Raw genomic sequence first — 21,864 nt, 5'->3', positions numbered from 1 at the left:
TTGCTAGAATTACACATAAATAAACTATGTGCTTGCTACATGATATCATTTGAGGACAGTTCAGAAGAATCCTGATTCAAAACTATCTTCTCCATTTTCCTCTTATGGCGTTTAAATGCTACCACTAAATAGTTACCTCTGTCTTTGAATTGAGTTATCCTTTAGTGAACGCAAATGTCTGAGGCAAGATAGCTATTAACTGTTATCCATCATCGTCACAAAGTTCTCTTGTGTAAAATATCATTTTGCTCTGTTTTTGGCCCCGCGCTGCGCGGCATGTGGGATCTTAGTTCCCCGACCAGGGATCAAATGCACGGGCCCCCTGCAGTGGAAGCACTGAGTCTTAACCACTGGACTACCAGGGAAGTTCCTCTTTGAGCACTTTAGAGATTAATATTCTTATAAAATATGGTTATTCCAACAATTAAGTATGCAACTTACAAATGGTGGCAGGATAAATTATCCTCTTTTCTGTGCTCTGTAACATTTTTTACAGGTCGCATTTCTGTTATGTGTTAACTATTTTTTTACCAACCTGCCATCTTCACTGAGCTGCGAGCTCCTACAAACCTGCCTCAATTTTTTTTATATCTATCCCTAGAGTTTAGCAGTTTCTTATATATCTCAGCAGCTAGTAAAGGTTTAACAGTAGAGGCAGGGAAGGAAGGGGAGAAGAAAGCTTTAATTAAAAGAGTTCGTTCTGCCAAGGCACTTGCTTCCTGTTTGTTCCTTGCTTTAATTCTCCAGTTATTCACTCTATATTATCCTTTCCCTTTGTTTGCTATTCTGCTCCTAAAGCCTCTTTTGTTTCCTGCTTCTTAAATTTAAACATTAAAGTAGATTTAAAAACCTGGTCATTCAGAACAGGCACAGACTAGGAATCTGGACCATTTGGGGTTGATGTGATTACCCTTGACCCAGAGAACCAATTGTGTTGTTCAACAAGGAAGGAAATGTGCTATACCTTTTTACAAAGTTTTGCTTGAGTTGGTCTTCTGTGGATTGTTACTTGGGCTATAGATATACAGTTTTAGATTTGAATTCTTTGTGGTCATAAGTATTTGTTAAATGACTTCTTGTATTTAAAGATTACCACATTGCTAAACTCTACTTATAAGTATGTAAAGTGTATTTAATTCATGTCACGTTCAAGGGAATAAACCCATGTTCATAACCACTAAAATATACCCATGCACAGTTGCCCAGTTCAGTTACATTTCTTAGTTATTTTTTACTTAGAAGATTTCCATTTATAATATATTTGGAAATAATATACCGAATTTGTAACAAATATTAAACATTGCTTCTCAATGGTAGTTACAAAACTAAACTATATAAAGCTTTAGATAATCTGGGAGGGTAGGGATTTTGTTTTTCTTCATTATTGTATTCCTGATACCTTGTGCATAGTAGCTACTCAACAAATAACAACCGAATGAATGAGAAATCTCCTTTTTCATGACTTGTATTAAGCCATGACCGTTGTTAAGTTTTCTCCATTGTGGATTGACAGAATTATAGTAAATTGTTTAAGGCTTTTGGAAATATAGCCTGTCTTGAAAACCATGGCCTTCAGTTCCTCAATTTGCCCATTTGAAAGCTGAGCCATAGTGTTCTATTTGTGTAACATATCGTTATTATTCAGAGGAGGGGAGGATTCTGGAGAAAAGTTTTGGGTGTTGTTTTTTCAAAACGGGAAACAAATACGTTCATTAATGTTTGATGCTATGAATTTTAGAACTTTAACCCCTAAAGAAAAGTTAAGATTAGGAAGTAATTTTTCAGAATGTTTTACTATTTAAATAATCAACAGGATGTGTATGTACCATTATAGTGAAATCAGCAGTAATTATCACTGGAATGTTTGTTTTTCATATTGTTTTCTCCACTGTTATTGTGTAGCTTTGGATAGACATTGGCTACCAAAGACTAGGAAACAATTCAAGGTTATTTAGAAAGCTGATTATGACTAGTAGTTCAAAGAAAATGAATTTCTAAATAACTCTGTGAACACAGCAACAAGTGTTGCTAGTTAGGAATAAAAACATTAATGTCATTTCTTAAAATATTTGAGATTGTTAATTATCTAAAGCTGAAGAAAGCATGTTATATTTAAAAATACAAAGTTTAAGCAATCCTTCAGTTAGTCACAGGTAAATTTTATTCTATATTACATTACATAATTTTCTGGATAATGAGAAACTTACCCTTTAAGCACTAGAATATTATCCCAACTCATTTCTAATACATGAGACATAAATCCTCTATTAGTAAATATAGTCTAATATTTCACCCCTTGATATCACAAATTGATTGTTTTTACTGATATAAGTAGGTTAGAGTCCCTTAAAAGTGCATGCCTTCCTTCTTCACAATTTATCTACTACTACATGATGCCAGCTATGACTTTTATTTTCTGATGGATTATCTTTTTTGTGAGGGATTACAGAGGGTTCACATGGGAGTGGAAAGGGAAAAGTTCTTCCCTAGAGTCTTCCGGAAGAAAGCTTGGACGCCTTACTATGGTATACAAATTCTTTATGAACCTGCCCTTGGCAAAACTACTTGTAGGTCTCTCTGAGTGCCTTTTCCTTCCTCAGTCCTCTGTTTCTTTGCACATGGTCTTCTGTCAACTTTGAAAGCCTTACTGCTCTTGTCGCCCTAACTCTTACCTCTGCTTATCCTTCAAAATACAACTCGAGTGTCAGCTCCTTTAGGTGGGCCCAGTGTGATCATAAAGGTCCTTAAAAGATGGAAGAGGGAAGCAAAAGAGTCAGTGTCAGAGTGGTGTACTCTGACATCACACAAGGGACAAAGACTCAACCGGCCTTACCAGCTTTGACGATAGAAGGGAGCCATGAGCTCAGGAATGTGGGCAGGTGCTGGAAGCTGGAAAAGCCAAGAGTAGGGCTTCTGACCTCCTGAACTTTAAGATAATATATTCATGTTGTTTTAAGCCATTAAGTTTGTGGTAATTTATTATAATAGCCATTGGAAATTAATACAACTGCAGACTTTTTTAATATAAATTTTTATTTTTAAATACTTTGACTCACGAGAAGTTGCTAAAATGGTACGGAGAATTCTCAAGAATACATCACCTACCTTCCCCCAACAATAATGTCTTATGTAATCATAGTCATAGTACATTATAACAACCAGGGAATCGATATTGGCACAATACTATGAATTCAGGGAAGGAGTGACACTTCTCTGAGTAGATCTTCTTATGTAGTTTTGAATTCTCAAAACTTATTTAGGTCTCACGTCTTCAGAAAATAATATTAGATCAATCATGATGGGAAGAAATTTAAAAAAATTAAAACTGAAAGCATACAGAAACAAACTCCACTCTCTTTCAAATGAATAACATAACCATATTGAAGAGGAAAAACTAATCAAAGTAACTTATAAACACAGTATTTGACTATATAACCTCAGTTTTGGAGAGAATTGCAAATAAATTGTTAACTCCTTTTTAGTTGGTGTGATTTTTTTGAGTTAGAATGGCTGAAAAAATCATGCAGTTTATGTATAATATAAGATTTAGCAAATGAATAAATGTGTTTTTGTTGTTAGAATCCAGGGTTCTCACTGGAAGAAGGGACATACAAATATGTATTGGAGTCAGTGGGGAGACCCTATGAGAATAGATTGGAATTGAAAGTAATGATGTGGACTCAGGATGTCTCAAATATATGTATATGTGTGTATACATATATATGTGTGTGTGTCTGTCTTTATGCATGTATATGTGTTCATGTATGTGCATATATCTGCTGTATCTGCAGAAGTAGCCCAGAAACAAAGACACCCTAGTAGAAATGATCTAACATTTACCCTAAACCCCAGAATCCTTGATCTTTAATGCCATTCCTCACAAAAAGGAACCAGCCTCCTTGGAGAAGTGGCTGACTTCAGAGCAGGGACAGGGTAGGTAAAATATGAGCCTAGATTATTTTGTCAAGCCAGAAAGTAAGAAAAAAAAAAAAATGAGTTCATGTCACAGGGACACAGGAACTAGGTTTAAAGGGGTGCCCAGCGTCTAAATCTAGGACTTAATTGGCACAAAAATAATTAAGGGCAGTAATGACTTATAGAATGTTGGAATAAAAAAATAGAAATCCAAAAAAAAGAAATAGAAATCCATGAGTCCATACTGATAATGGATATATAAATAAGCAGGTTAGTGGAGGAATAAACGAGGGTTCTGCTAATTGCAGAATGTTGAGTGCTGACTGGTGAAGGTGGAGGAAGTGCTGGATTTGGAAAAGCATTTTATGATCGTCATAGTAAAGACTGATTCAGATAGTAATTATCAGTAGATGCTAAATGTAGGCAGAAATTTTGGTGAGGAACAAGATATTTGCATGGTCTAAAGTGTCTGAACACAGATTGCTTATTAGTTACAAGGAAAAATACGAAGTATACATTAGAGGAGTTAGATAGCAGTAAACAAAAGTTTAGGTGAACAAAATTGACATCACCAAGGATAATGATTCTGGTTATGGCAGTATGAAGAGTTAATCCTCTCCCTAAAGAATCAGTGTGAAACTAGACAGAAATTGTTGTACAGTTATTGTACAACTATTTCAGTGCTCTGGAAGTTGACCAGAAGCAAACAACGAACTCAGAAGCATTTATTCATGCTAGACCTTTGGATGAGAATAGTAGGAACCTGCAGCATTCTTACCTGGGGTGGCTTCCATCTTTCCCACATGTCAGTACTATCAGTGAAAATGATAGTTTAGCCAGGGCAGGGCTGGCCATAAAACCAGCAACTTTGCTGCCAAAAGCGGGGAAGGCTTAAGCCCACAACATCATTGTCAGGAAAAATAATATTGAATCCAGAAGGAAATGAAAGGGAAGAAACTCTAACTCTGCTTGTCTAAGTTATAATCCTATTTGGGGCTAGTGGCAGACCTGCTAGAAATTTAACAGGAAAATCCTGGTAATGAGAGAGTCATAGGAGGGCTAGATGAGACTCAGGACCAAGATGGCAACATAGGAGGCTCCTGAATTTCACTCTTTTGCAGAGAGTGACACATGGAGCAATTCCCTGTGAGAGAAATCCAGAAACTAGTTAAGTTACTCCTGTACCTTGGGCTCCTAAGAAAATACCCACATTGAAATGGGTAGGAATGATGGAGATACAATCCTGCCGTAAACCCCACTCCTTGCACAGCACCAAATATTGGCGAGGGAACCCCCAACGCCCAGCTTCTCCCTGAAGAGCAAAGGGTTGGGGCCACACATCTTGAACATCAACTTTTAAGGCTCCTACCTGAGGAATGGTTCCCTCAAACTCCTAGCTCTGAAAGCCAACAGAGTTTGTGTTCACAAGTCCCATAGGACTATAGAACACAAAGAAGCAGTTCTTAATGGGTGTGTGAGCACTTACTGTGGTTATCCCTCCAGGCTCAGTGCAGAGGGAGCAGGCAAAAACACCCTTCTCCCAGTGTTTCCCTGAAAGGTGTTTGACTGTATACTTTACAGGGTACAGCTTCTAATTAACACAGAGCTAGGTGCTGACTGCTGTACTCACCAGAGCCTAAAAGAAAAAAGACTCACTTCAGCTTTCATGATACATATACACTGAAGGTGAAGCTATATAAAAATATATCTCATGCAAATAAAAGCCAAAGGAAAGCACAGGTAGCTACATTGATGTCAGACAGAATAGACTTTAAGCCAAAAACTATAATGAGACAAAGTCATTATATAATGATAAAATAGTCAGTTCATCAAGAGGTTATAACAACTGTAAATATTTATGCACCCAACATCAGAGTACTTAAATATATAAAGCAAATATTAACAGATCTGAAGGGAAAAGTTGACAGCAATACAATAATAGTAGAAGACTTCAGTACCCCACATTCAACAATGGATAAATCATCCAAACAGAAAATCAATAAGGCAAATAGTAAGGATTAAACAACATGTTATAGCAGATGGACCTAACAGACATATACAAAACCTTCCATCCAACAGCAACAAAATATACACATTCTTCTCAAGCACACGTTGAACATTCTCCAGGATGAATTGTATATTAGGCTACAAAACAAGTCTTAATAAATTTATGAAGATTAAAATCATATCAAGTGTGTTTTTCAAACAGGATGGTGTGAAACTAGAAATCAGTATCAAGAAGAAAACTTGTAAATTCACAAATGTATAGAGATGAAACAACATGCTCCTGAACAGCCAGTGGGTCAGTGAAAAAGTCAAAAATATCATGAGACAAACGAAAATGGAAAAGCAAACACCAAGACTTACGGGATGCAGCAAATGCAGATCTAAGAGGGAAGTTTACGGTGATAAATATCTACATTAAGAAAAAAGAAAGATCTCAAATAACCTAACCTTACATTCCAAGGAATTAGAAAAAGAGCAAATGAAGCCTGACTTTAGTAGAAGGAAGGAAATAACAAAGATCAGAGCAAAAAATAAATGAAATAGAGAATAAAAAGACAGTAGAAAAGATCAATGAAACTAACAGCTGTTTCTTAAGAAAGATAAGTAGAGTTGACAAACCTTTAGCTAGACTTAGAAAAAAAAGAGGAAATACTCAAATAAGTAAAATCAGGTATGAAAGAGGGGACATTACAACTGATACCACAGAAACACTAGGGATCATAAGTGAGTACTGTGAAAATACCAACAGTTAGGTAACCTAGAAGAATGAATAGATTCCTAGAAACATACAACCTACCAAAACGAAATAATAAATAGAAAATCTGAACAGAACAATTACTAAGGAGATTGAATCAGTAATCAAAAACATTCCCAAAAGAAAAGTCCAGGACCACATGGCTTCACTGGTGAATCCAACCAAAAATTTAAAGAAGAATTAATACCTGTCCATTACAAACTCTTCCAAAAAATGGAAGTGGGAACACTTCCAAACTCATTTTAAAGGGCCAGCATTATTACCCTGATACCAAAGCCAGACTTGGACACTACAAGAAAAGGAAACTAGAAACCAACATCCCTGATGAACTTAGATGAAAAAATCCTCAACAAAACTTTGGCAAACCAAATTCAACAACATGATAAAGGATCATAGACCATGATTGAGTAGGATTTACTCCTGGGATGCAAGATAGTTTAGTAAGCAAATGAATAAATTGTTCTCTTTGAAATGGTTAATTTTATGTTATGTGAATTTTATCTCAGTAAAAGAAAAATTTAAGGTTGTGGAAATGCTCCATATTGAATGAGAATAAAGAAACATGACAGCTAAATGGAATATTGAGCTTAGAATGAATCCTGATGGTAGGGGAAAAGCTCCAAAGAATAACATTGAGTCAGTGGACAAAATTGGAATACAAATGTAAGATTAGACTTCAAGTATTACAACATGTTTAATTTACTGAGGATGATAACCATACTGTGGTTAAGGAAGACATTATCTTTATTCTTACAAAAAACACACAAGTATTTAGGGGTAAATGTCGTGATGTGTACATTCACATGGCTCAGAAAAATGTGTGTGTGTTTGTAGAAAAAGTCAGGGCATGCTAGCACGTAAGTACAAATGTTAAAGCAAATGGAGCAAAATTTTAACATTAGGTGAATCATTGTGAAGGGTAGATGGGTGCTCTGTGCACTATTCTTGCAACTTTTCTGTAAGCTTTAAATTATCCCCCCCCCCCCAAAAAAACTGTTTAACGTATCTATGATCCAGTTTAACAAATGTAGCATCGTAGATATAGTTGAAACTTCCTGCGTATGCCTTCTCATCCCAGAGATATATGCTATCCCGAATTTGGTATTTTTTAGTCCCAGATATATCTTTATATTTTGACTGTATGTTTGTATATAGCTGAACAATATATAGTAGCATTTTGTATGGTTTTAAACAATATATAAATGCTGTCATTCTATAGCATCACTTTATACCTTACTTTCCTCACTCGATATTATATTTGGGAGAGTTATTCATGTTGATATATGTAGCACTAGCTCTCTTATTTTCACTGCTGTAAAGGTATCCCAGAAGTCTTAGTGATGTTTTAATCTATCTTAAATTCACAAGTATAAATGTTACAGACCTACCCCCAAAAGCCATATCACTTGAAAATTGTATTTAAATTTCTTTAATAATTATTTCATTTTATAAATTTTGTGTTTTTTTAACATCTTTATTGGAGTATAATTGCTTTTCATTTTATAAATTTTGAATAATAAAACTTCAGTTTTTTGTTTCAGTCAACATTTGCCATCTTCAATCAGAGGAAGTTTAATTTATAGTATGATTTTACTATAATTTATTCTTCATTCTTACATTTAGGATGTGCCCACTTTTTTCATTGTTAAATACTTCTACAGCGTACCTTTTTGTACCTTATCTTCTTGGGTACATGTGAGAGAGTTTCTGGATAAATAACTAATAATGGAATTACTAAAATTACTGTAATAACTAGATGGTAGGGTATATGCATCTTAAGTTTCTTTATATTCCTCACAGCAGTATGTATGATAGTTTCTTTCCCTGCCATCCTCATAAAAACTTAGAATTGTCAGGCTTTGATTTTGGCTACTGTAGTAGGTTTAATATCATACCTCATGAATTTATTAGGTTGAATTTTTCTGATTATTAGAAGTTTTGGAGCTTCTTTTCATGTTTATCATTTTGATTTCCTCTTTTGTAAATTGTAAATTCATATTATTCTCTTACGTTGCTTATTTCTTGTTGATTTTAGTGGGAATTTTTTAAGTTGTGAACAATGTGCTATTTCCAGGAAGTAGAGAAAGGTTGATGTAAAAAGGTGGAAAAAAGATATACCAGGAAAATTTCAATAACAAAACTGGTATGGTTATGTTAACATCAGACAAATGGACTTTAAAAGGGAAAAATGTTATTAGAACAATGCCAAGCATCTAAAACAGAAATTTAAGTACAGACCTTGGAGATTAAGTTGAAAAGAAGGTAATAGTGTATTTCCAAACAACTAATATATTCAATGAGTGTTACACTGATTAGACAAACAAAACTGAAAGTTTGGGAAAGAAATACCCTTAGGCTCTATGGAATTTATAGTTTAACCAAATATTTTTCTTCAGAGATTTTTAAAATATTGGCTTTTTCATTCCATGTCATTCTAAGTCTTGGTTGGCAGCACATGTAAAATTAAATGCATTTGGTAAGCATTTGTTCTGTGTGTTTTCAGGAATTCAGAATGTCCTCAGCCTCTTCTGTGCAGTCCTCACAGAAAATAAGGTTCTCTTCCATTCTGCAAGTTTCCAGAGACTTAGTGATGCTTGTAGAGCCCTGGAATCATTAATGTTTCCTCTTAAATATAGGTGAGAGTTTTTATTTGGTATCTTTACTTATTCCCAAATCATGCATTACTTATCGATGATCAGTCAAAACATCACAGCACGACAGTTTTGAACGACAAGGGCATATGTTACAAAGTTACATTGTTGTAGGAGTCATGATTCTGATAGGAATTAGCCCGGAATTCGGAACTTTTCCAAGTTGTCTATTATTGAGTGGTGATTTATTTCATGAAAAAATAATTAATTTGAATAGTATTGTCAGCAACATTTAATTCCCTTTGAATATAGTAGGAGATAAAAGTCTTAAAATAGTACTGTCTGATTATTTACTATTAAGGAATTATTATTAATTTGAGGGGTTATAGTGTATTATGGTTTTATTTTTTAAAGAGCCCTTATCTTTTTTAGATAATATACTGAAGTATGTATAAATGATATGTCTGAGATTTGCTTCAAATAATATGGTAGGGAAGAGAACAAAAATGGATAGAAATATGTATGTGGCCATGCATTGGTGATTGTCAAAACTGAATTAGATACATGGGGCTTTATTTTCCTTTTTCTCTCTATTTTGGGGGTGAGAGGGAAGTTAATCTTTCATAATAAAAAGTAAAAAATAAAACAATCTAAACAAGTGATGACTGAGAGTGCTGTAAGTAGAATATTTTATTCTAATACTCTTTTTTATCAATTTGATAATCACAATAGGAAACTTAAGTTTATACAAACTAGAAAAATTTAGACAGTCTACAGATTTTATGAAAAAAATTTTTTAACCTATGTGCTTTTCTTAACTCCTGGATAAGAGAGCATTCTAAACCTTTGTTTTTGTACCTTGCCATTCTTTTTTTTTTTTAATTTTATTTATTTATATATTTATTTCTGGCTGTGTTGGGTCTTCGTTTCTGTGCGAGGGCTTTCTCTAGTTGCGGCAAGTGGGGGCCACTCTTCATCGCGATGCACGGGCCTCTCACTATCGCGGCCTCTCTTGTTGCGGAGCACAGGCTCCAGACGCGCAGGCTCAGTAGCTGTGGCTCACGGGCCTAGTTGCTCCGCGGAATGTGGGATCTTCCCAGACCAGGGCTTGAACCCGCGTCCCCTGCACTGGTAGGCAGACTCTCAACCACTGCGCCACCAGGGAAGCCCCTTGCCATTCTTATTGAATACAAAAATCAAGTATAGAAAATGGAATTTGAATGATTGTTTTGTATAGACAAATAAACCGTCACCAATATTGAGGGAGCAGACCGATCAGGGAGTCAGTATTACCACCTGATGTCAGATTGCTATGTAAGGAAAAATTATTTCAAGCAAGTTTGAACAACCTAAAGAGACTGCTTGCCTAAGGGTAAGGGATAAGGAAGCTGCCCTTGTTTACTTTATATCTTGTTGTATTGGATCATATCTTTCACATGAAGATTTTTTTTTAAATCTTTTTTCCCCAAGAATTTAATATTAACAACCCTGAGAATATTATTGATAATTTCTAAACATAGGTAATCTAAAATTCACACAGCATAAAAATGAAAGAAAGGTATGTTATATTACCGAAGAACAAATATATCTCATGTATATTTTTATTATTTCCAGTTATCCTTATATTCCTATTCTCCCGGCTCAGCTACTGGAAGTTCTGAGTTCCCCAACGCCTTTCATTATTGGAGTACATTCTGTCTTTAAAACTGATGTTCATGAGCTTGTAAGTATTCATCTTTATTTTTATTTTATTTTATTTTTTAACATCTTTATTGGAGTATAATTGCATTACAATGGTGTGTTAGTTTCTGCTTTATAGCAAAGTGAATCAGCTATACATATACATATATCCCCATATCTCCTCCCTCTTGCGTCTCCCTCCCACCCTCCCTATCCCACCCCTCTAGGTGGTAAAAAAGCACCGAGCTGATCTCCCTGTGCTATGCGGCTGCTTCCAACTAGCTGTCTGTTTTACATTTGGTAGTGTATATATGCCCATGCCATTCTCTCACTTTGTCCCAGCTTACCCTTCCCCCTCCCCACGTCCTCAAGTCCATTCTCTACGTCTGCATCTTTATTTCTGTCCTGGCCCTAGGTTCTTCAGAACCATTATTTATTTATTTTTTTTTTAGATTCCATATATATGTGTTAGCATACAGCGTTTGTTTTTCTCTTTCTGACTTACTTCACTCTGTATGACAGACTCTAACTCCATCCACCTCATTACAAATACCTCCATTTCATTTCTTTTTATGGCTGAGTAATATTCCATTGTATATATGTGCCACATCTTCTTTATCCATTCATCTGTCGATGGACATTTAGGTTGCTTCCATGTCCTGGCTATTGTAAATAGAGCTGCAATGAACATTGTGGTACATAACACTTTTTGACCTATGGTTTTCTCAGGGTATATGCCCAGTAGTGGTATTGCTGGGTCATATGGTAGTTCTATTTTTAGTTTTTTAAGGAACCTCCATACTGTTCTCCATAGTGGCTGTATCAATTTACATTCCCACCAACAGTGCAAGAGGGTTCCCTTTTCTCCACACCCTCTCCACAGTATACTGTTTGTAGATTTTTCGACGATGCCCATTCTGACTGGTGTGAGGTCATACCTCATTGTAGTTTTGATTTGCATTTCTCTAATGATTAGTGACGTTGAGCATTCTTTCATGTGTTTGTTGCCAATCTGTATATTTTCTTTGGAGAAATGTCTATTTAGGTCTTCTGCCCAGTTTTGGATTGGGTTGCTTGTTTTTTTGAAATTGAGCTGCTTGTAAATTTTGGAGATTAATCCTTTGTCAGTTGCTTCATTTGCAAATATTTTCTCCCATTCTGAGGGTTGTCTTTTCGTCTTGTTTATGGTTTCCTTTGCTGGGCAAAAGCTTTTATGTTTCATTAGGTTCCATTTGTTTATTTGTGTTTTTATTTCCATTTCTCTAGGAGCTGGGTCAAAAAGGATCTTGCTGTGATTTATGTCATAGAGTGTTCTGCCTATAGTTTCCTCTAAGAGTTTGATAGTGTCTGGCCTTACATTTAGGTCTTTAATCCATTTTGAGTTTATTTTTGTTTATGGTGTTAGGGAGTGTTCTAATTTCATCCTTTTACAGTAGCTGTCCAGTTTTCCCAGCACCACTTATTGAAGAGAATGTCTTTTCTGCATTGTATATCTTGCCTCCTTTATCAAAGATAAGGTGACCATATGTGTGTGGGTTTATCTCTGGGCTTTCTATCCTGTTCCATTGATCTATATTTCTGGTTTTGTGCCAGCACCATACTATCTTGATTACTGTAGCTTTGTAGTGTAGTCTGAAGTCAGGGAGTCTGATTCCTCCAGCTCCGTTTTTCTTTCTCAAGATTGCTTTGGCTATTTGGGGTCTTTTGTGTTTGTATACAAATTGTGAAACTTTTTGTTCTAGTTCTGTGAAAAATGCCATTGGTCGTTAGAATAGGATTGCATTGAATCTGTAGATTGCTTTGGGTAGTGTAGTCCTTTTCACAATGTTGCTTCTTCCAATCCAAGAACATGGTATATCTCTCCATCTGTTTGTATCGTCTTTAATTTCTTTCATCAGTGTCTTATAGTTTTCTGCATACAGGTCTTTTGTCTCCTTAGGTAGGTTTATTCCTAGGTATTTTATTCTTTTTGTTGCAATGGTAAATGGGAGTGTTTCCTTAATTTCTCTTTCAGATTTTTCATCACTAGTGTATAGGAATGCAAGAGATTTCTGTGCATTAATTTTGTATCCTGCTACTTTACCAGATTCATTGATTAGCTCTAGTAGTTTTCAGGTGGCATCTTTAGGACTCTCTATGTATAGTATCATGTCATCTGCAAACAGTGAGAGCTTTACTTTTTCTTTTCCGATTCGGATTCCTTTTATTTCTTTTTCTTCTCTGATTGCTGTGGCTAAAACTTCCAAAACTATGTTGAATACTAGTGGTGAGAGTGGACAACCTTGTGTTGTTCCTGATCTTAGAGGAAATGGTTTCAGTTTTTCACCATTGAGAACGATGTTGGCTGTGGGTTTGTCATATATGGCCTTTATTATGTTGAGGTAAGTTCCCTCTGTGCCTACTTTCTGGTGGGTTTTTATCATAAATGGGTGTTGAATTTTGTCAAAAGCTTTTTCTGCATCTATTGAGATGATCATATGGTTTTTCTCCTTCAGTTTGTTAATTTGGTTTATGACATTGATTGATTTGCATATATTGAAGAATCCTTGCATTCCTGGGATAAACCCCACTTGATCATGGTGTATGATCCTTTTAATGTGTTGTTGGATTCTGTTTGCTAGTATCTTGTTGAGGATTTTTGCATCTATGTTCATCAGTGATATTGGCCTGTAGTTTTCTTTCTTTGTGACATCTTTGTCTGGTTGTGGTATCAGGGTGACGGTGGCCTTATAGAATGAGTTTGGGAGTGTTCCTCCCTCTGTTATATTGTGGAAGAGTTTGAGAAGGATAGGTGTTAGCTCTTCTCTAAATGTTTGATAGAATTCACCTGTGAAGCCATGTGGTCCTGGGCTTTTGTTTGTTGGAAAATTTTTAATCACAGTCTCAATTTCAGTGCTTGTGATTGGTCTGTTTGTATTTTCTATTTCTTCCTGGTTGAGCCTCGGAAGGTTGTGCATTTCTAAGAATTTGTCCATTTCTTCTAGGTTGTCCATTGTATTGGCATATAATTGCTTATAGTAATCTCTCATGATCCTCTGTATTTCTTCAGTGTCAGGTGCTACTTCTCCTTTTTCATTTCTAGTTCTGTTGATTTGAGTCTTCTTTTTTTCTTGATGAGTCTGGCTAGTGGTTTATCAATTTTGTTTATGTTCTCAAAGAACCAGCTTTTAGTTATATTGATCTTTGCTCTTGTTTTCTTCGTTTCTTTTTCATTTATTTCTGATCTGATCTGTATGATTTCTTTCCTTCTGCTAACTTTGGGTTTTGTTTGTTCTTCTTTCTCTAATTGCTTTAGGTTAGGTTGTTTTTTCTTTAAGGTTAGGTTGTTTATTTGAAATTTTTCTTGTTTCTTGAGGTAGGATTGTATTGCTATAAACTCCCCTCTTAGAACTGCTTTTGCTTCATCTCATAGGTTTTGGGTCATCGTGTTTTCATTGTCATTTGTTTCTAGATATTTTTTGATTTCCTCTTTGATTTCTTCAGTGATCTCTTGGTTATTTAGTAGTGTGCCATTTAGCCTCCATGTGTTTGTATTTTTTACAGTTTTTTTCCTGTAATTGATATCTAGTCTCATAGCGTTGTTGTCAGAAATGATACTTGATACGATTTCAGTTTTCTTAAATTTACCAAGGCTTGATTTGTGACCCAAGATATGATCTATCCTGGAGAATGGTCCATGAGCACTTGAGAAGAAAGTGTATTCTGTTGTTTTTGGATGGAATGTCCTATAAATATCAGTTAAGTCCATCTTGTTTAATGTATCATTTAAAGCTTGTGTTTCCTTATTTATTTTCATTTTGGGTGATCTGTCCACTGGTGAAAGTGGGGTGTTAAAGTCCCCTACTATGATTGTGTTACTGTCAATTTCCCCTTTTATGGCTGTTAGCATTTGCCTTATGTATTGAGGTGCTCCTATGTTGGGTGCATAAATATTTACAATTGTTACATCTTCTTCTTGGATTGATCCCTTGATCATTATGTAGTGTCCTTCTCTGCCTCTTGTTATAGTCTTTATTTTAAAGTCTCTTTTGTCTGATATGAGAATTGCTATTCCAGCTTTCTTTTGATTTCCATTTGCATGGAATATCATTTTCCATCCCCTCACTTTCAGTCTGTATGTGTCCCTAGGTCTGAAATGGGTCTCTTGTAGACAGCATATATATGGGTCTTGTTTCTGTATCCATTCAGCCAGTCTGTGTCTTTTGGTTGGAGCATTTAATCCATTTACATTTAAGGTAATTATCGATATGTATGTTCCTATGGCCATTTTCTTAATTGTTTTGGGTTTGTTATTGTAGGTCTTTTCCTTCTCTTGTGTGTCCTGCCTAGAGAAGTTCCTTTAGCATTTGCTGTAAAGCTGGTTTGGTGGTGCTGAATTCTCTTAGCTTTTGCTTGTCTGTAAAGGTTTGAATTTCTTCGTCGAATCTGAATGAGATCCTTGCTGGGTAGAATAATCTTGGTTGTATTTTTTTCCCTTTCATCACTTTAAATATGTCCTACCACTCCTTCTGGCCTGCAGAGTTTCTCCTGAAAGATCAGCTGTTAACCTTATGGGGATTCCCTTGTATATTATTTGTTTTTTTTCCCTCGCTGCTTTTAATATTTTTTTCTTTGTATTTAACTTTTGATAGTTTGATAAATATGTGTCTTGGCGTGTTTCTCCTTGGATTTATCCTGTATGGGACTCTCTATGCTTCCTGCACTTGGTTCTTCTGGGACCCCTGTAATTTGAACGTTGGTGTGTTTAATGTTGTCCCAGAGGTCTCTGAGGCTGTTCTCAATTCTTTTCATTCTTTTTTCTTTATTCTGCTCTGTGGTAGTCATTTCCACTATTTTATCTTCCAGGTCACTTATCCATTCTTCTGCCTCAGTTATTCTGCTATTGATTCCTTCTAGAGCATTTTTGATTTAATTTATTGTGTTGTTCATCATTGTTTGCTCTTTAGTTCCTCTAGGTCCCTGTTAAACGCTTCTTGTATTTTCTCCATTCTATTTCCAACATTTTGGATTATCTTTACTATCATTACTCTGAATTCTTTTTCAGGTAGACTGCCTATTTCCTCTTCATTTGTTTGGTCTGGTGGGTTTTTACCTTGCTCCTTCATCTGCTGTGTGTTTCTCTGTCTTCTCACTTTGCTTAACTTACTGTGTTTGGGGTCTCCTTTTCGCAGGCTGCACGTTCGTAGTTCCCGTTGTTTTTGGTGTCTGCCCCCAGTGGCTAAGGTTCGTTCAGTGGGTTGTGTAGGCTTCCTGGTGGAGGGGACTGGTGCCTGTGTTCTGGTGGATGAGGCTGGATCTTGTCTTTCTGTTGGGCAGGACCACGTCCGCTGGTGTGTTTTGGGGTGTCTGTGACCTTAGTATGATTTTAGGCAGCCTCTCTGCTAATGGGTGGGGTTGTGTTCCTGTCTTGCTAGTTGTTTGGCATAGGGGGTCCAGCACTGTAGCTTACTGGTTGTTGAGTGGAGCTGGGTCTTAGCATTGAGATGGAGATCTCTGGGAGAGCTTTCACCGTTTATATTATGTGGAGCCGGGAGGTCTCTGGTGGACCAGTGTCCTGAACTCGGCTCTCCCTCCTCAGGGGCACTGGCCTGACACCCAGCCAGAGCACCAAGACCCCATCAGCCACACAGCTCAGAAGGAAAGGGAGAAAAAAAGAAAGAAAGAAAGAAAAATAATAAAATGAAATAAAATAAAATAGTTACTAAAATAAAAAATTAAAAAGTATTAAAAAATTAAAAAGTAATAAAAAGAAGAAAAAAAAAAGAACGAAAGAAAGATCAACCAAACCAAAAAACAAATCCACCAATGATAGCAAGTGCTAAAAACTGCAAAATGAAAAAAGAAAAAACGGAGAGACAGAACCCTAGGCCAAATGGTAAAAGCAAAGCTCTACAGACAAAATCTCACAAAGACTTATACACATACACACTCACAAAAAGAGGAAAAAGAAAAAAATATATATAACTTTTGGCAAGTCGGAGGTCTTCTGCCAGCATTTAGTATTTGTTCTGTAGGAGTTGTTGGGAGGAACGTGATCTCCACATCTTTCTCCTCCGCCATCTTGAAGGTCTCCAGTATTCATCTTTAAATTGCCGGTTATTGAGGTCAGAGGTTTATCATATTTTTTTGAGTCCTGTAACATTTCAACTAATTACTATTTTCAGATCTGTTGCATTACCAATAGAAAAGATTGGCTGGAAGAAAAGCATCATTCAAAAATCTAAATACATTAATTTTTCCTTATAGCAAGTACAGGAGACTTATAAAATGAATTCATTAATGTTTTAAAATTCCCCTCTTTTGGCATGTTAAGTTTATCTTTCTGTAATCTTCATCCTATATATGAGAAAGGAAGATAAAATTATCCATTAATTTATACTTTTGTTATGAGTGCTTTAATTTATTCATATTTCGAAATGAGGCCTGTGTTAATGCTGATTGGCTGATAACTAAAATACAAAAAGCATTTGCAAAAGAGTGAAGGGTTTTAGTGGAATACAAGTTCAGTATGAGCTCCACCATATTATTCTGTTCTCAATGCCATATGAGTAAAATATCAGAGAGAGAAAGTAATGCTCTGTATTCAGCCAGTTCTGAAATAACAGGTTTATTTCTCTGTACTGCACTTTAAGAGGGACTGTAACAAAATAATGGGCTTCAGAGAAGGACATCTAGGATGTCAAGAGTTTGGAAACTATTCTGTGAGGCCCTAAGGAAATTTTCTCAGGTAATAACCTAATGTTATTTGATAGCTAAAGATAAATATTTAAGTAGCTGTCATAGAAAAAAGGGTTAGAGGCTGAAATAGAATCAGTGGGTATAGTGCATATGGAAACAAATTTCTCCTCAGTGTAAGAGTTTTCAGCTAAATAGAGCTGCCCAGTGATGAGAACGGGTTTCCTTATGTGAGGAGCGTACTCTCAGGTAGTGTAAGTAGAGTGCAAGGAACAGGTTGCATGACACTTTTCAGGGAGTTTAAGAAAAATGCTTCACTGAAAGGTTGGGCTATATGACGTCTGTGATCCACAAATCCTGAAAAGTTGTAATTCTAATTTTGTTTTAGTTTTAAATGCCAGCAAAGAGGTAAGCTCTGTAGGTGCTTTTACATAATTACAATTGTAATCAAATCATAGGTGTTATGTAAACTGACAAAACACCATTCTACACTGCAGTTATAAACAGGACCCTTATTCATATATTAATCATTCTTTCTAACCTTATATATTGATATCTAGTTCCTATTTAACTTTGATATCACCATATAAAAATCTGTGTAAATCAGTAATCATTAAGTAAAACCTCATTAGTACTAATTAGAAACACACTCATCTGGTTTGTAGGTAATTTTTTCCCACTGAATATAAACTGTCTCTGGAAGTTAGACAAACCAAGTGCTGACAAAAGTAAATTTCTTAATTTTTTATTGAATAAATTAGAATTAATTTTAATCCTATTATCAACATAATAACTTCAGCAGTTTTGGCTAGTTTCTCTATTACATTTTTACATGTTATTTTATTTTATTTATTTTTTTGCCTTGCAAAATTATCCCCATTTATTGTGGTTCAACTGCAGACTCTACTGCCTCTGGTGAAGGCACGCAGCAAGTTCTTTTCATAAATAACACCTTTCAGGACGGCCCCTTCCTGTTTTACACAGAATTGCCTTAGAACTTGGGGCCAAAGTAATTAAAAAGCAAGCCAGTGACAAACAGGGACTCCTGAGGCCAGTGGTGCTAAACTCACAGGCCAGAAGGGGGGACCCTGTGACCTCTCCAGGAGCTGCCCATTCATAAGCTGACAAGATGTAACCTCTAAATACAAAATTCCAATTATCAAAAACAAATAGGAGTCAAGCTTTAGCTACAGTAGATACTTCCTCTTGGAACAGAGAACTGTCTTATGCACCAGAAGGTAAAGGGTGACCCAAAATCCCATCTGCTGGTCAAGCCAAGTGCCTGTTCAAGAGGCTGGGGACAGGGCTGAAGGAAGAAGGCAGCCATCAGCGAAGACCCCACCAGCCAAGCAAGTGGTCCTCTCCGAGGGCACAGTCTCTTGTGATGCCAGGTGTCCCAACCTGGACCTCAGCACGTGGGTTACCCACTGGGGTCACATAATCTTCCTAATGATGTGATTCTGCCAAAACCCACATTTTTTTCTTGACCAAAGACTCTGATCTGGCAAACTAAATCCTAGCTTGGTGTTTGCCCCTTCACAGGGACATGATTCAGATCCTCATGTAAACACCACAAGAACAGCTAATGGAATCAGAGCGCTGAGCTCTCATTTATGACACAAACTATTGAGATGACATTCTTGATTCATCTCACGTTCAGAGATTGTGGTCACTAAAAAAGCGCTCCAGAACACTTCTTCCTCCTACTAAATGCAGAAATGTGCTGAGATAGTGCATCACCAGCAACTTTTCTTGTTTTTAAACGCTTAAAAACAAAAGGGTTTTCCAACCATAAGCCAGTCCTCATGCATCCTGCATCCCCTAAGGGGGACTGAGGCATAACACAGACAACTACAAAATATGCCCTAGAAAAATGCAAGATCCTCATAAAACCAACATCTCCCCACCAAACATCCTACTAAGTCAGCACAGAAGCGGTGAAGGCTCATCAGAAAACACAAAATGAGTATTAGAGAAATAGAGCTTGAAACACTGAACATGATTTCCTCATGATCCTTCTCGCAGCCCTGCGTCCTCTCCTCCTTGCTGCTCCAAAAGGAGGGATGCCCCGCTCCGGCAAGGGAAGAAGGAGCCCAGGAGACAGTGGCCATCCTTCCCTCTGGATCCGGGCACATGCCAACTCTGACTTACGGGTCAGAGAATTAGGTTCTAAGAATTCAATGCTAATTGCAGTAGTTTTGCACTGGGGAACATTTGCCAGAATTGCACACAGTCATGGGGCTGACCAGAAAGCTGAGTCCATCTTTGTGGCTGGAGATGTTTTCAATAACCCTCGCACTCCTCTGCTCTGCTCCTGCACCAGTCCTGTGCCTACCTGAGCAGTGGAATTAAAGCAGTGGAACCAATCCCCCCCCTCAGCTGGGTTATACTTCACTGGTTGTCAGAAGTTTCTGGTACTGGTGGGGGGTGGAGAGGAGGACTGGCAGAACATCCTGCCCTGCTCACTAGACTCTGCATGTCATAATGGTACAACGTGTATGAGTTTGGGTAGCTCTGCCGGCTGTACTGGAAGTGATCTGTCAAGATGTTGTTGCGGCCGTACTGATAGTCCCCGTGCTGGGGGAAGAGGATGCTGTTGTGGGGCTTCTCCAGGGGGCTCTGATGATGCTCCTTACTGCTCAGGTCCCCCGTCGTGACAGGGAGGGCTTCCGGGCTTGCTGATTCGTATCTTACTTGGTCTTATTGCACAGAAAGACCCCCAGGATGGCCGTCATCGTGCCCAGGACGTTGGTGCTGGTGACCGGGTTTCGCAGCATGATCAGGGGCACCATGATGACTATGATTCTCTTGGTGGCACTGGCAACCGAGTAGCTCACAGGGCTGATGAAGTTGAGGATGCTGAAGGCAATGACGTTCTGGGAAAAGTTACAGAAGCTGCTGACAGCCAGGAGCAGAAGCATCCAAGGCCACTGGGACACATAGGTCAGGTCGCTGCTGACCAGGAAAGCTCAGAGGTCCACCAGGACCCACGTGGGGATCATATAAAAGATAGCATGGCAGCCCAAGATGTTCAGCAGCTGGAGATGGTGGATCCTTGACTCTCGTAATACCTTTCTGGAGAAAATATTCTGAAGCGAGAAGCACAGTGTGGCAGCAAGGGCACTGACAAGCCCCCACATGTCGAAGGACAACTTGGTGACGGTGGCCAGCAGGACGCCACTGATGATGGGGATGAGTGACAGGTACACCTTGTGCTCTGTTTCTCCATGATGATCCAGGACAGGAGGACCACCCAGATGGGCATGGTGGCCTTGACGGTTGTGCGCGTAGGACACGGGCACCTTCCAGACGCTGACGTGCGCAGACGGCTGACACGAAAGTTACTGCGAAGGCAAGCGGGCAGCACGTAACGCGGTTAGAAGCGCGGCGGCCACAGCCGGCTGGGCTGCTGATGCGGACGGGGTCCAGGGCACAAGAAAAGCGGCGCCAGGGGCACGCACCAGGCACGGAGCAGAGGCGGGAGGACCCGTGCACAGCGCCAGGATGTGGGCCACGCGACAGGGTTACGGGGAATGGGAAGGCACTCTGGGTCACCTTGTTGACCACGCTGCCGCCCGCGCGCGTTAACGCAGCAGGCCGAGCGCCGCCCCCCGCGCGCCCTTCGCGCACCCGCCGCCCCCCGCCCCGCAGCTCCCAGGCCCCTGCGGCCCCCTACCTGTTATAGTACCATTTTGTTACCATTGTACCAGTTTGATGTATACTATTTTGTACCATACTATTTTGTACCATACTATTTTGATGTATACTAATTGCTTTGCTTGTTAACTCTTATAATGATTACTCGTGTTATTTAGGATATGCTTAACTACTGTAATAAGCATGCAAAATACAATGGCTAAAACAAAATGGAATTTTATTTAGCGCTCATGCAGCAGTTTGTAGATAGAAATGTTCCATTATGTCAGACCCAGTTTGCTCCATGAACTCATTCAAGGTCCAAACTTCTTTGCTTCCTGTTCCTCCACTAGAATCCACTCAGGCATTGTCATCCTCTTGAATGTTCAGGGTTGGGTTACTGCCGTTCATAGTTTCATCAGCTATGGGAAGGGGAAAGAGACCATAGGAAGGCCTTGCATCCCCTCTGTTTTGAGTGCCTGGGAGTGTGCACATCACTTTTCATGTTCCATTGGCAGAAACTTAGTCACACACCATACCTAATTTCAGAGGAAGCTGGGAAATATACAGTAGCTGGGAAGCCAATCTAGAAATACATTTTATTAA

The 21,864-nt window shown here is 37.9% G+C and overlaps 1 protein-coding gene and 1 pseudogene across 4 annotated transcripts in view; one reads left to right on the top strand and one right to left on the bottom strand.

Moving 5' to 3' along the window:
- Positions 1-21,864, top strand: part of SBF2 (SET binding factor 2) — a 464,799-nt gene that overhangs the window by 239,093 nt on the left and 203,842 nt on the right. For all 4 annotated transcript variants that reach the window (XM_036859910.1, XM_036859912.1, XM_036859909.1 and 1 more), the window contains exons 7-8: positions 9,180-9,312; positions 10,882-10,990. In XM_036859910.1, coding sequence (XP_036715805.1) covers positions 9,180-9,312; positions 10,882-10,990 — 242 coding nt within the window. The remainder of the gene's footprint in view (positions 1-9,179; positions 9,313-10,881; positions 10,991-21,864) is intronic.
- On the bottom strand, positions 20,014-21,753 carry LOC118898973 (annotated as a pseudogene).

Source organism: Balaenoptera musculus, chromosome 8, assembly GCF_009873245.2.
Source record: "Balaenoptera musculus isolate JJ_BM4_2016_0621 chromosome 8, mBalMus1.pri.v3, whole genome shotgun sequence".
Classification (NCBI taxonomy): domain Eukaryota; kingdom Metazoa; phylum Chordata; class Mammalia; order Artiodactyla; family Balaenopteridae; genus Balaenoptera; species Balaenoptera musculus.
The sequence above is the reverse complement of the archived record's forward strand: the minus strand, read 5'-3'. Positions and strand labels throughout refer to the sequence as shown.